The sequence below is a fragment of the Lissotriton vulgaris genome, chromosome 10 (assembly GCF_964263255.1).
Source record: "Lissotriton vulgaris chromosome 10, aLisVul1.2, whole genome shotgun sequence".
Taxonomy (NCBI): Eukaryota; Metazoa; Chordata; class Amphibia; order Caudata; family Salamandridae; genus Lissotriton; species Lissotriton vulgaris.
In genome coordinates this window covers 41216499-41232571 of record NC_141698.1, presented here as the reverse complement: position 1 = coordinate 41232571, position 16073 = coordinate 41216499, and the positions used below count along the sequence as shown (strand labels likewise).

The window sequence follows — 16073 nt, the reverse complement described above, 5'->3', positions numbered from 1 at the left end:
ATATATACAGGTGCAAAAATCATTACTGTCAAAAAAAGGAACACCAGAGGGGTAAAATTCATAATAGCAATATAAAAATCCTCAAAAAATCATTCCATTAAAAGTTCAACGTTCAAGCCAATGACACAGTACATAAACATAAACAGAGAATAGACAAAAGCCTAGCAGTCTCTGGTCAGCTAAAAGATTTACAGAGAATAAACATTAGTTTAGCAGTCTCTGGCTATTTACTAAGCAGTTACAGAGAATAGACAACTGTCTAGCAGTCTCTGATCAACTTGATGGCGAGTGATTAACTTACCAACAGTCTCTGTCTTAAAACCCACGCCCACCCCAGGTACTTTGCAATTGCAATATTGATCCATTCTTCTGTAGTTGATTTTACTATACGCATTGCCACCATACTACTTTTTGTACCTAAATTCCTACACATAGGAGCCAACCAGGCTCGCCTTGGGGCAAAATATACTGGGCAACAAAACAGGAAGTGACCTAGGGTTTCTTTTCCTACCCCACAGGCTGGACATAGTGCTACTCCCCCTGATTTCCATTTGGCTGTTAAATTACGAAGGGGGAGCGAGCCTACCCTCAATTGAAATAGCAATTTCCTGTCCAAGGGGTTCGTTATGTAATCCCAATACTTTTCATAAATGGGGTACATTTTAACTTCTAGGTAGCTAGTGGCCATGGTCCCGCTGTTAGTATTGAGCATGCTCCTATTGGCAACGTATTCCCCAAAAATTTCTTTTAAAACAGACTTAGAGGGAAATAAAGCCCCAGCAGGATCAGTCCACAAAGCATGTAGTCCTAAGTTAAACAGTGCAATCTTTAGTGTTTTAAACCATCTGATTTTGTAATAATGGTCAGCTTTAATAACATCAGTGAACCCTTCCACGTAATGAGAGAGCTCTGGCGTAGTCCAAAGTCTACGCCAGAATAATATCGGACGTAGTTTAGCCTTTTCCGTAATTTCTCTTCTACCTAACTCGTAACGCAGGGGCAATAGCGGACTGCTCTGTGGGGTACCTGTCAACGACCTCAGAAATTTATTTTCAGATAGTTGGAGTTCATGGAGGTTTTCATACCCCCATAGCTCCGCACCATACAAAGCAGACCCAATTGCTTTTGCCTCATATATTATCAGGGGTGGTTTAATAGGTTTTGTCAGTGACTTCCTATGCTCCTTGATTATAGTGCCGGCTAGCTGCTTGTGCCTTAATGTAGCAATATTAAGGTGTTGCTGCCACTTATTGTCATTGGAGATCAGGATCCCCAAATAAGTGAAGGATTTTACAACTTCAAGAATGCGGCCACTCATGGTAATTTTTGATTTAAAATTTCTATGTGGGTTAAAAGCCATGAGTTTTGTCTTGGACGCATTCACCTCAAGTCCGTGATCAACACAGAACTCGTCAAATATTGCCAATGCTTTTTGTAAGCCACTAGGGGTTTTTGATAAAATTAAAGTGTCATCGGCGAACATTAAAATGGGGACTTTCTCACCAGCGAGAGAAGGGGCGTCCACAGCCCGAGATTGCATGCGGGAAACAATACCATTAATAAAAAGGGTAAACAAAGTAGGGGCCATTGAACATCCATGCCGAACCCCGCGCTCAACAGGAAATTCGGCAGTGTCGTTCCCATATCCTCCCCATCGTATTTTGGCATAGTTGCCCTCATGCAGTCGCATAATTAAAATCAACAGATCCCCAGGGACCCCTAGTGTCTCAAGCACTTCCCACAGTTTCGCCCTAGGTACCAGGTCGAAGGCAGCCCGCAAGTCAACGAATGCTGCATACAGGCTACCTCCGCCTAGCACCACGGTCTTCCACTGTATCAGTTGGAAACGGAAGACTTGATCCACAGTACTGGTTGCCCTGCGAAATCCAGCCTGGAAGGGGGATAAAATGTTGTATTCATCAGCCCAATCGAGCAACCTGTTAACAATTACTCGCCCCACTATTTTCTGGATGGTGTCTATTAAACTAATGGGGCGATAGTTACCGGGCTGTGCTCGATCTCCTTTCTTGTATATAGGGATGATTACAGCACCCCGCCAGGTTACTGGAATATCTGCCCCTCTGGTAATCAAATTTATCAACAAATGAATATATTTGCACCATCTATCAGTGTCATTCAGAAAAACGTCTGCCGGAACCCCGTCAATACCAGGGGCCCGCCCACTTCTAACAGTTTTAAGGGCAGTGACTATTTCGTTCTTGGTGAAGATGTCATCCTCAGTTGGTAAAAAGTGCAGGCACCTTCTATCCACTGCCTGATCTCTGGAGGCATACTGTTCGCTAAAAAACTTAACCCAAGCATCCTGGGGGACATTATTAGTGCTTGCCTCTTCTATCCTGTCATGTCCCCATTTGACTATATGCCAAAATAACCTGGAGTCCTTACGATCACTTGCATTTTTTAAATTGTTCCAGTGTGCCTCATCCCAATCTTTTTTTGCTGTTGCTATACACTGTTTATATTGCTTCCTGGCAGATCTAATAGCCTCTACATTTTTGTTTTTGATAGCATCACCCAAGGAGGTTCTTGCCAGCCTACATTCATGATTGTACCATCGTGCTGGTCTGTGGGCACAGATCTTTTTATTTGCCGGTTTCAGAAAATGGCCTTTGATTTCATTAAAGAGAACTTCATGGACCTTGGTGACAGTATTTTTGCTAGGAAGGAGCCCAGCTTCGCCCTCAAGGGCCATGATAGCCTTGTCAGTTGCCATACTTATTTTTTCCAGAACCAGCTGATCTGTTTTAACACTAGTCCACCTCAGCCTGCGTAAGTCATTTGTAGGTACAATCAGCGGGGGTAAGGGATCAACAGAAGCACTAGGGGCAGTAACATCAGACAGCCACCATTTATGGAGAACACAAAGAGGATTGTGGTCACTCTCGAGCCTTTCCTTAACCTCCATATCAATAATAGATGACCATAGGGACATACTGCATATAACATAGTCAATACGACTCTTAGATCTTCCATTATTAAAAGTCATGGCTGATACTCTGTCTGACTTAGTACGACCATTCAAAGCCCTTAACCCATGTTCAAGGCACATAGCATTCAAACCTAAGATATCCTCGGTCCAGCGAGTTATTGGTGTTAGGTCAAGTGCAGGGATTTCCCAGATCTTGTCTTCCTCCGCACCTAAAAAAGCCTCACCAGTATCAAGGGGTTCAAAAGTACGGTTTAGGTCTCCTGCCAATATGATGTTATTCCCAGATGAGTGGATATCTAGGTAATTATACAGAGACTATAGGACCACTGATTTACCAGCATTTCCTCCTCTAGCGTATAAATTATAAATGTCAATGGCGGTGGATGAGTCCCTCATGAGTCTAATGAGCTGGATATCTTTGTGATTGAGCTCTAGATTTTTTACTAAGATCTTCAGGGACTGACGGACCCATATAGTGAGTCCTCCCATCGGTCTCCCTTTGGGACCTTTAATAGCCGGTACTTAATAATTCAGATACCCCAAAGCAAAAACAGGGTCACAGGCCCATGTTTCTTGAAAAATACAAACGTCATACTTGCTGACAAATATACACCATTCTCCACAGTCCATTTTGGAACAGAGCCCCGCTACATTCCAAGATAGAAAGTTCCCGGAGGCATACTCCGCACATACTTCAGAACTGTGATCAAGCCCGTTCAAATTTACATCAACATTAACATTGTCATTTACAATTGAATAAGTTAATCCTACTGGAACATCTGGATTACATGACTCGTTTGGTGAACCCATAGCTCGATTATGCCCCCCTATTGTGCAAGTGGCTGAAGATATTTGCAGCTGAGGCATACAATTAGTTATTTGTCAATCACAAGCATCTAGATTGGAAAGAGCAGAAAATCTGTTTTCCAATCCTAGACCCCACTCAACGGAACCAAAATTCTTACTACCCCTTTTGGTTACGACGTTCCATTTTGTTCTTAAGGTGCTTGGATTGGGGCCTCTGCCTTTCCGGGGGTAAAAGAAGTCAAGAGTCAATGGAACAATAGAAGTAGATCGTCTCTGTGGTGGAAAAATGTTAGGCAATATGTTTGGTACTACCTCAGGGTCAGAGAGATTGAGCACAACGCAATCACCCTTGAACTTCTTTTCCCTGTTCCCAATCCACTCCACTCTTCTTGCATTTACCAGTTCTTCAGCCAATTGCTGTTTCCCCCACGGAGATATGGCCATGTTATTGGTTAGCCAAGATAGAGATTTGTTTAGAAGTGATGATGTTGTTTCAACTTCACCGGGAGCCAGTGGGGGTACATTTGCGAGTACAAGAACTAGTGGCGAAGCTTCCACCACCAGCTCAAATGACCCTTTCGAGGTATTAGGTTCACCATTAAAATGGGCGGAGGGTGCAACACCAAAGGTATTTTCCTGTGGGTTTATCAGTGGTGCCACTGGGGGGTTTGGGGCAACAATAGGTGGCAATTTAATCGCTTGAATGTCATTAACCAAAGGTTGAACACTGGACGTAATGACTTCTGGGACTTTCCCCACTTCACCCAGAGTTTTTCCAAGAAGACCTTCCAGTTTAGTCACCTCAGCGGCTAGTTTATCAATTTTGCTTATCAAAGGTTTAACTATCCCTTTGATTTTTGTGTCCATCAAACTGCAAAATTTCTGAAATTGAATATTAGAGAAGGTCACATAGGTTTCCCCTGTCAGATCGTCCTCCTCCTCATCAGAAATTTTCCTTGGTGGTGTTGCAATTTTATTTTTAGCTGACCTTAATCCCACCCGTTTTTGTATAGCTTTTCTTTTAGCCCCTGTAACCCTCGGTGCCAGAATAGGAACAGTAGAAGGGATGATGGGCTCACAGGTCATAGGGCTCAGAGTCACTACTTCATTATCGCTGTTATCTTCAGTACTGGCTACTATGCCACTGGGCTGAATGGTAACAGTGTCCTGAGCGGAAGCATGTGCCACTCCAGAGAGGCTATTATTTATCAGGTCAAAAGAGTCCTCTGTCTCTTTGTCTACTAATGGAGATTGTGTAGATGAATCCAAACCCAAAGAAGACCTTCTGTCACTATTTATTTTCGCCACTACCTGGACTAAATAGTTCTCCATGGTGTTAGTGGCTGGAGTTAACTTTCTACCAGGCATATGTGCAGATGGCTTTGGTGCAATAACAAGACTTAGAGCCTGGATAAGTAGTTAATGTTTTACCTGGAGGTAGATGGGTTGGAAGGACTGTGATCGTCTGCAGGCCTGTAGATGATTGGGCAAAGTTCCTGGCCCAACCCAACCTTGGACGGCCTCAGACGGCCCGCCATTTGCCCGGGCTTCGCTCCGGGCGTCCCGCTCGCGTCCCGTGACGCGGGTCTCCTGCCCCTTTATGCAGCCTCTGCGCGCTCTGCTAGCGCGTCTCGCGTCACTTTCGCGCGCCGCCGCGAGGCCTGCCGGGAGTTGTAGTCCCCCCGGAGCGGCGGCGCGGTTTCGGAATGCCTGGTGTGACTCTCGGCGGTGGCGACTTGGGCGTCAGCTCTGGCGCGATGTTATGGCCTGGAATGACTCTCGGCGGTGGCGGCTGGCAGGTAAGTTCAGACTGGTTCCAGGTTGTGACTCTCGGCGGTGGCGGCAAGTAAGTAGTCTCAGTACAAACAGTTTTTCATGGAATCTGGAACCCAACATGTAAGATGCAGGCATGCATCATACATTCCAGGCTCCAGCAACCAGAGAACATGAATAGACATAGAAAGCATAAACTAAATAAATAAATAATGTAACAGTGTCTCAGTGTAAAGATTACAAGGGACGGTACGGAATGCTATGGGACTCCGAAAGTGATAGGGATCTTTTGGGACCAGGAAGTGCCCATTTGAATAAACTGGTGTTGGTTGGGAAGGTTGCAGGACAACCAGTGAGGGACATTACTGGTGAATTTCATTCGAGACTGAATGGTACATATAAGGGTGGGATGGTTGACTGTCTCAAAGGCAACTGTGAGGTCCAGCAATATCAAGAGGTAGGAATGATCTTCGTCTGTGGTCATCAAGGCATCATCTATGATGCATGAGGTAGCAATCTCTGTGCTGTAGTGTGATCTGAAGTCAGACTGGTAGTCATGCAGGAGATGGTTAGCTTTAATGTGATTAGGGAATTGAGCACAGACATCTTTTGAATGGTATATGAGTGATGGGACCTTTTGAGTCTAGTAGAGGTTTCTTTAGAATGGGAGGATCTGGCTTGTCTTGAAATTTTCTAGTGAGATGTCTTGAAGGACGGTGGCATTGGCAATGGTGAGGAGAGGTGAGGGAAGAATGCTCCAGTGTGAGCATTGCTGAAGGACAAGGGTAAACTATTATCTTTAAAAAAAGTTGAGTATGTCAGCGAGATCTGTGAAAGATAAGGTATTGGAGGATGCCCATTGTGTGATTCTGTGGGAAGAGGAGGGTTTAAGCAGGTCTGGTGTTGTCAATGTGCTGCTGGTTCATCTGCATTTTTGCACTGAAGAAGAGGCTAATTGCACTTTTTTGTTTAGTGAGGAATCGGATGGTCTGACAGGGAGTTGTTGCATTGCTTAACTATCTTGAAAAGTGCTCTGCTGCTGTTGGTGGCTTCATTGATGCTGTAGGTATACTTGCTTTGGATAATGTGATGAGATGTCTGCTTGTTGCACACGGATTTCAATATCATGAGATCCTGTGGATGGATCATTTATTGTCAGCAAGGTCTTTGGAGTACTACGGTGCTGAAAACCTTGGCTTATGCTTGCATGTTTTAAGTTGGATGGGAATTTTCACATGGTATTGCAAAAAAGTGTTGAAGATGTTCAGAAGAATGTTGATGTTGGACAAGGAGTTGATAGAGTGAGAGCTGAGTTTAAGCATTAGCATTGAGAAGTCCGGAGAATATGAAAATGTGCTCTTCTTCTTTGGGTTGAATTGTTTTGTTTATGGAACCATTCCCATGTTTTTTCCATAGAACCATGTATATATTATTGGCTGTTTATTTCCTACATTAAAAGGTACAAATTAAAGTTGTATGGGTTTTGACTCCAACTATGAATGCATCATTTAACTTTCAATACATCTCTCTGCATAGTTACCATCCTCTACCAATCTCCACCCCAAATGGATGTTCATACTGAAGTCCACACTGCACAGACCTATTCAATTTAAAATGCAGTTACCTTCAAGCTTTGCAAGAACTGTATTATTGGATGCAATTAGATAGTTGCTCTGCAGTAAATCAATGTTCATGTAATCAATATTATTTCTTGAGCAGTTACTATCTTGGAGAAAGGGCAATCATGCATCTGAAAGTCTTCTGTAGATGTTTTAAAGGCAGTGAAATGATTTTACAAAATTTGTAAGTAAACTTACATTTTATCATAAACCAGCCAATAGCTGTTTCACAGAAGAATCCCCTTCATCAGGGCCACATTATGTAAATCGGTAGTTATCTTCTTTTTCATCCCACATGTATATTATTTCTCCTGAATTCATTGATTCACAATATAGTATCAATGTGAAAATCCCAAACCTTGAATATCATTTCTTAGTGACCAAACATCATGGTAAATCCCATGATAAGGATTTTGTGTGGCTGCAGCAGTATATCCCGCTTCCTAAACAATGGTGAACACCTTCTTCAAATAGAGATTAACTCTGAAGCCCACACCGCACTGCTGTATTCAATGAGAAATGCATTTACCTTCAAGACTTGTTATCCTCTCTACTTTTAGGCAAATCCTACCACTGCTACAAAAACAACCATTACGAGCAGGAGGACTTCTGCGAGACTCCAGCTGGGCTTACTCACAGGATGTCTGCACCCACACTGGCCTTTGAGTATTTGCCACATATGGTAGTGAGCGGAATCCTAACCTGCAAGCATCCCTCTATTCTAATTTGCCTCTGTCAAGTGGCCTGTACTTTGGTACCCAAAGCACAAGTACAATTACTGGAAGAAGATACACTGAGTGATGAAACAGACTGCATATGCCTCTTGGTTCACAAAAAAATGTGGCAGTGCATGGAGCCACATGCACTCTGCAAGAGGAATGGCTGACCCAATGTTTATATTTATACAAAAGTGAAAAATTCATGCATTGTCAAGAAGATCTACTAGAATAAAATGATAACAAGTACCAGTTAGGTCATCCGCTGTTTATGTTCACAATTGACTACATTGTATGTGTACTGTCTTGGGCTTCCTGCCATCCTCAATGTCAATCAAAGTGAAGCCAAACTCACAAAAGGTGATGGGAAAATGCTAAAATGAATTCTAGCTACTGACAATTGCTCATTAAAGCATTACAATGTATCATTCTTTTGCCCATGATGCATTCTCAACCATCAGATAATAAGTTGGATAATAATTCTTGGTCCGCATCCATTAGGAGCAAACTAGACTTATTTGCCAAGTTGGTTCCTGGCTTATGATGGTACAGTGATCTAGCTGGTCTGTAGGTCAACATATCCTGCGGGGGTCCATAATCAGTCTGTACACCAAGCATTTAGTTAATTTTGTCCAAACAATGTGCAGATCCTACCGATTGGTATGAACTACATGACCTGGCACCGCCAACATTGGTTATTTACTGGTCAATCTAAGTTGTTCAATTGTGCTTTTTTCAGAACCCCCTACTCACATTTTAACATGAGATATCCGTAGTGGGAAGGGAAAACAAATATCTCAGCTGAGTTGGTAGTCACTATGTATTGTACACCTCATACAATGACCGAACAAACTGAGAACATTGAAGAGCAGGTAGTGGCTCTAAATATTTCAGAACATTTCAGACAGGTTTTTAGCATGATATTATTACAACATGTCCTCCCGGCAATGAGTAGAGAGGTTACCTTCGTGGTTGAGGCATACAAAGCTTTTAGAACAGAGGTATTCTATTCTTGGGTTAAGTTCCCACCTGCAGACGCACACTCACGGTTATTTCATGAATACATTGAAGTAGAACCACCAGATGAGTATTTCCAGTACGTGGACTTTGATCTCTCAATAACTTACCAAGAGCACTTTAATTGGTTTAAGGGCACCCTAGCCATACCATAGAACATGTGAGACTCTGTCTGCTCAGCAGAGAAAGAGCGACCTGGCCGGTCTTAGCTGAAGATACACCGCATCCAGACATTGTTGCTTTATCAGCAGCAGGAATGGGTACAATCTACAACGATTTGGTAAAAATCTTACACAATTCATAATGAGAACATTAACAGTTCAACCTGCAAGGGCTGCTCAGGCTACACAATCACACATGATTACTACAGGATTTAGCCCAGAAACACTAAAGGCCACAGGAAAAGCACAGAATACCGACAATTTGTTTGCCAATGGGGACAGCTTCACCAATAGAAAATTGTGCCTCTTGGGGTACAATCTTCACTGCTGTAGGGTACCCCTTCAATAGCAGTCATACCAGACGTACTGAAACAAATACAAAATGAGTATGGGGCAGAGCCTGTCCTAGATCTGGGGGTGAAACTGATGCAAGTCAGGTCAAGTGAAGACAAAAGCCTGGCGGCACAATTGTTTGAAAAATGTGCACTGCTCCATCCTCCAACAACTCTGAAAAGTCTACAATATATTTTAGGATTTTTAAATTTGGCTCAACTACACTTGTTGGATTACGCAGACTGGTAGACACCTTTCTATGACTTAATTAGACCTGATTTTTCAGAACATCATTGGACACAGGAACATATAGAGATTCTGCAATCCCTACAAGCTGACATGATAGCTTCTAAACATTTATACACAGGTGTCAACTCAACTAACCTGGTGATCTGCATAGTCGCTGGTCCAACTGGGTACACATATCACGTTCAATAAAGGTGGTACAGTCCCTATTGCATACAAATCACGTTTGTACATAAATGCTGAAATGCGTTTTGCCCCATTTGAGAAGATACTCACAGCGGTACAGACTGCTGTACTGAGACAGAGAGCACTAGGGCATAGGAAACACATAATTGTCGTGACCACGGTACCGAACCCAGAGGCCATTAAAAAGGAAAGCATTTTGAATGCTAAAGCATTACATCCACAATAGGTTCAAGGAGTTAACCCTCTCACTGCAACAGATGTAGATTACAGATTTGACACTACATTACAAGCAAAAGCATTCTTGCAGTACGAACAAGAATATCCTCCGCTGAATAAAATATTGCCTATAGATCAATATGAATATATCATTTATACTGATGGGTCTGCCCAGCCAGCCGTAGTACTGAAACAACAATATTCTGCGGCATGCACAATTGTAAAAGGGTGCATGTATGATGGAAAATTCCATCCTGGGAAAACACACAATCAGTCTCTAGGGGACTGTGCAGCGCAGCTGTCAGTACTAACAGCTCTGATACTGGCAATGCAAAATACGTATTGTGAATTCCCCACACTCACTGTGTGTGATTAATTTTACTGTGTCCAGTCCTATAACAAATATCTAGATTATTGGGGCAAGAATGGATTTAGGGATTCCAAAGGTTGCACAGTAAAGCACAAGTTGCTTTGGGAACACGTGTCACAGCTGAAAGAAGGCCTACCATGTGCTCATGATAGTTATACATTGAGTCATCAATGTGTTGGTGTTCACGTTGAAGGGAATTCAATGGCGGATGAAGCTGCCAAGGCAACAGTTCGTAATGCTACCATTGCTGTAATAACTTGCTCCAGTACAAGAATACGGAACAACTACGACAGATGTCAAAGCCACATGCAACAGCTCAGCCCTGCCAAAAGGCATTCCCCTCAACTACTCCTACAAATTAGATGCACAAAACATTCCATATGCTCAGATTCCAGGAGTGGGGGATAGAGTAATATCTAACACTGATCCCAGATTGTGATTGATTCTAGCTGCACAAGAGGGTCTGGCTTCTTTTCACACAGGGATCACTGCTACAGTTTCACTCCTAAAGCAGCGCTATTGGTGGCCAGGTCTTACTAAACAGACCAAGGACTTTGTCCTCAAATGTGACATCTGCCAGCAGATGAAGGGTTTCACCATAGCACGTCTACCACAAACACCTTTATTGATCTCAGGCAAACTCTTGCATATTATGGGGGTCATTACGATCGCGGACGGACTTGAGTCCGTCCACGACCCCAGAGCATGAGGGAACGTCCGCATGGGCTGCGGCGTTCCCTCTGTGCAGATTAGGATGTGACCGCCTGGGTGGCGGTCACATCCTCTATTTTAACATTGCTGCGGGTGGAGCTTCAAGCTGCACCCGCAGCAATGTTAAAAAAGCATGCTCAGCATTTGCGTGCACAAAGCGGCAGGCACCGCGCGGTGCCTGCTGCATTGTGCACGCAAATGCAGGGGGGTACCATAGGTACCCCCCATGTGACCCCCACTAACCCTAGGGGGCCCGCAACGGGCACCCGCAGTGCAGTTAGACATGCTTTTCCACGGCGGAAAAGCCGCCGCGGAAAAGCATGTTCAAAAGCATATCCTAATTTGGCTGACCGTGTCTGAGAGACACCGTCACCATTTTAGTGCTTTTCCGCCACGGTTGTAAGCCAGCCGCGGCGGAAAAGCTGCGGACCTAAACCATGACCCACCAGCCATCCTAATGTGGCGGTGGGTCCTGGTGGGTCCGCAGAGGATTTTCCGCATCCTCTGGGCCGGCGGTGGCTTCCGCCGGCCCGGAGGATGCGGAAAATCCTCCATCGTAATGACCCCCTATATTTGGATCACGGCTGCCCCTTACACTCAGACAGGGCTTACAATTTATTCTTGGTGGAAGTAGATTCTTTCTCCAGATTACTGTGGGTAAAGAACCAATCCTTGGCTGGCACCCAAAACTCTTATAATCGATTTGCTAGTCTTTTTCTGCACATGTGCGATTTGCCCACTACATTCCGATCAGGGTCAGGCATTTAGCTCTCGGGCTTACAAAGAAGCCATGACAAGTTTGGGTGTGGCATTGCAGTACTCCTCTCTGTACCATCCTGAGTGAAATTCGGTTGTTGAGAGGAAAACCCATGACTTAAAGCGACCCTTGACAGCAAGGGTATTAGGCTCAGGTGGCATTAGGCCTATCATTTATAAGGAGCCATAGGGTACTTAAGAACATGCCAGGAAAATCACCTTATGAACTCCTGTTTGGGGTGAGGATGTGGGTAACCAACCTCGATAGTGTCAGCATGGTGGTGGATGAAACCCCATTCCATTTGCCATCAATGATCGTTTGGATGTTTTACAGGACCTTAAGGAATACCAAGCTGTACGAAGCAATGTCCAAGTAAAAGGCACCACCACTGGGGAAGTCAAAACAGTCGTCCCCGGGCTTCCCTCCGTCTCCATTGCTTCTCCTTATGGGAACTGCACATTCACGGGCGCCCGCGCATGCGCACACCTCGCGAGGAATGCGCGTGCACCCACACATGCTCAGTTCCCAGAAGAAGATGGGATGGAGACAGAGGGAAGCCCGGGATGCCACTGATAAGGTAAGGTTATTTAAAATGTTATTTATAATGTTTATTAAAGTGTTAATACTGCGGGCAGGAGGCCAACTCCGTTCCGCTCGAGTGTGCGGAGATTTGCCTTGTTTCATCGCGGAAGGTGCAAATCTTCGCACATTTTGTGGGCGGAACAGAGTTGTCCGCCCACACTTATACTGTACAGGAAGTTCAGATGGAAGCCTTAATAATGACTGAAGACGCCAATTTCCAAAGAGAAGCTGCAAACAACAGTGAAAGTCTACTTCTCCCTGTTGAAACAACTACAGCTGTGCAATCAACAAGTACAGAAATTTGGATTTGAGAAGACATCTATGTAAACATGCAACAGATTGACCATTTCTACAAAACCTGCTGAGCTCCCAAGAATAGACCAGATGGTGTCTGGCTACTTCGTGCATTATGAAGATTTTTCATCCGATCCAAGTGAACCTGAACTGCCAAAACTGTCTTTTCATTTCATGCTACAAGTGTATGCTTTCTGTCCTTGGCTGAAAAAGACTTACTGTGTTGTTCCCTGTATACATCCCTGGATTAGAATTGGATTATGTTTCCTTGTACTTTGGGTTGGTATAGTGACTGAATAGACACTTTCTCCCAGAACACTCTGCTGTACTCGTGAACTTGGTTCTTAAATCAAAAGCATCATCACACCGAGAACTGAGGGACCTGTCCATGGTGAACATTACAGCAGTTCCTGTAGGAATTGTATAGGGCAGGGTATCGTATGATGTGCATGGTCCTACTGAAGTTTTTAAAATTCCTTATTCGTTTAAAATTTCTTTAAATTACATATCTGATGTTCATTATGTAGGTCAACATGACCATCAATGTGTTACATATGTGTGCCATTTATTAAAGGAAATAGAATGATCTATTGAATAGATGAAAATTGTGAGTTTAACTGCCAAAGTCAATGTGACAAAATACTAGCCAAATGTAAAAAAAGAAAATTCCAATACACCTATAAACTCTCGTTAGAATCCCCCCTGTCAGTATGCCTGATTTTCTCCCTCACTTAGGGATGTACATTTTGTTATCCCCCTTTGGTAACCTAATCTTTCAGAAGTTCTGTAACTCATTCTCAAATGAAAACCAATCTTGTGATTGAGATCCATCATTTGGCAATCTTCGCTGTTGATTCTTCTTGAAGTATGGACACCCTAGACTCTCACTGAGCAGAAGAGGCTACATGAGGTAACTTCCATGATAAAAAATCAGGAACTCATGGATTCTCATTCGCACAATGGCAAATTGATGAAATGACAACAGTTGGGCTCTTTCATGGAAACCTCCCTTCAATCTCCCTTCAAATGCTATGGTTGCTGTAAAGCTCCTCAGTAACAGTGTCCCTCACATATGATAAATGCAAAGATGTTTGCTATCCTCATTGAAGTGACATTTTACTGGTGCCGTAAGACACAATTGGGGCACACCTGCTGCATGTATGGTGAATATCTCAGCTCAAAGGCTGTGGCCAATCGAGGCAACAGCAGCCATTATTTTTTTTAAATGGCTTTCATTGGCATACAAAAACACACCTGTTTCCTCTGTGTTAGGCCTGTTCTCCTAATAATAACCCCCTACCGCCATTTATCAGCGTTGTGCCACCCCTTTGCTGGGGCAGCTGCACCCTTTACAAAACCTATAACATAACATTATCTCACCCTAGAACTTGCCTATTTCAGACCAACAATGATGAATACTTTAGCTAACCAAATGATGCATGTTGTCCTCTTCTTGGGCCCATCCTCCTCCAACATCTAAATTCCAACCAACACTAACTCACAAGTGATTGGATTCATCTGCATTTTGTTTTTTTTTTAAGCCCATGTCATACATGCATTTCACTGTCAAATTTCCATTTCCTTACATTTATAATCATCAACTTCACTTGCCACAAGACATTCAGCCATTCCAGCGTTTTCTATCACTTATCATGCCTCGTCACTGAAGGCCATTGTAAGTCCACAGTTGAAGGCACCCATGTTTAACCAATTCAAGAAACATGCTTCACTATGATATTGGCTACCATTCTGTCATCTCCAGCTGGTTCCTCATTCTGTCTATGGTTACCCTGTGGCTCTTGTAGGCATACACATCAGAAAGTCACTCACTGCCTCTCATCCTCAAGTTCTATTTAATACACATCTTTCTAAGAGCCCCTTTAACCTCCTTATTCCTCAAGCTATAGATGAACGGATTTAGCATTGGGGTCACCACACTGTATATCACACTGATTGTTCTGTCATACTCTAAAGAGTAACTTGACGATGGCCGAAAGTACATAAAGATGACTGTGCTGTAGAACAGTATCACTGCAGTGAGATGAGATGTGCAGGTGGAGAATGCCTTGCCGCGTCCTTGGGAAGATTGAATCTTCATTACAGCAGATATGATTCGGATATATGATATCAGTATGAATAGCATAGGTCCCATGACAATAACAGAGCCCTCAATAAAAATGACCATCTCATTGGCATACGTGTTGGAGCAGGAAAGCTTCAGCATTGGGGGAACATCACAGAAGAAATGATGAATCTCCTTGGATCTGCAGAAAGATAGACCAGCAGTCATCACAGTAAACAATACTCCATGTAAGGACACTATCACCCAGGAGCCAGTAAGCAGCAGGACACAGAATCTCCAGTTCATGATGGTGGTATAATGCATGGGATTGCAGATTGCTTCATAGCGGTCTAATGCCATCAGTGCAAGAAGGAAGCTGTCCATATTTCCAACAGAATGGAAGAAGTACATCTGGATAAAACAGCTGTAGAAAGAAATTGTCTTTTGGCCAGAAAAGATATTGAACAGTAGCTTGGGGACTGTGATTGTTGTCAAACAGATGTCCACCATGGACAGATTACAAAGAAAGAAGTACATTGGGGTGTGCAACTGAACACTTCTTATGATGACTGATATGATGACAACATTTCCAATCAGGGTGGCGAGGTACATGATGAAGAAGAACACAGACAGAACATTGTTATGATGAGGATTATTTGATAGTCCCAGGAGAATGAAGTTAGGCATATCTGTTAGGTTTTCCTTCTCCATGGAGCCAATCATCCTGCAGGATTAGAACAGAGGTAGAATCATTACAGTGCAAAGATAAAAATCCATATTTATTACACAGTGTGAATACAAGGATTTTAAAGTTCAGAGTCGGAGAAGTTAACTTTTAGTTGATGTCAATGTTCTGGTGCTTTGAATGGGTTTTATATGAGAGGAAAAGGCAATGCTGAGTGTGAATTTGAGAACCAGCCCAGGGTATTTACATTATATTTGGTTATGAATGGTTAAACCCATGAAACTCTCTACTTGCAATGGAGACACATTTCCTTCGTTACAGGCTAATAACTGCTCGTCAATCACTTGGGTGTGCTACCACCAGCCGAAGCAGCCTGGTGGTTGCATTGACATGGGGAGGCATGTCATGTATGAACTGCTCCCACAAGCACAGAAAGGCTAACAAATCAATGCCAGGAATCATCAGCAAGTTCAGTTTACTGAATATTCAAATTAAGGGTAGGCAAAATTGCAAAGCTTCATAACTTGCAACTCTGTGTATTTAAAAAAACACACATTTTATAAAATGCACCCTTACCCATACTTTTTC

At 43.3% G+C, this 16073-nt stretch overlaps 1 protein-coding gene across 1 annotated transcript; it reads right to left on the bottom strand.

The window, feature by feature from the left end:
* Window positions 1-14587: 14587 nt before the first annotated feature.
* LOC147684492 (olfactory receptor 1C1-like) lies at window positions 14588-15511 on the bottom strand. The gene has a single exon (XM_086942357.1). The coding sequence runs from the start codon at window positions 15509-15511 to the stop codon at window positions 14588-14590; it is 924 nt and encodes a 307-aa protein (XP_086798483.1).
* Between the last annotated feature and the right edge of the window lie 562 nt (window positions 15512-16073).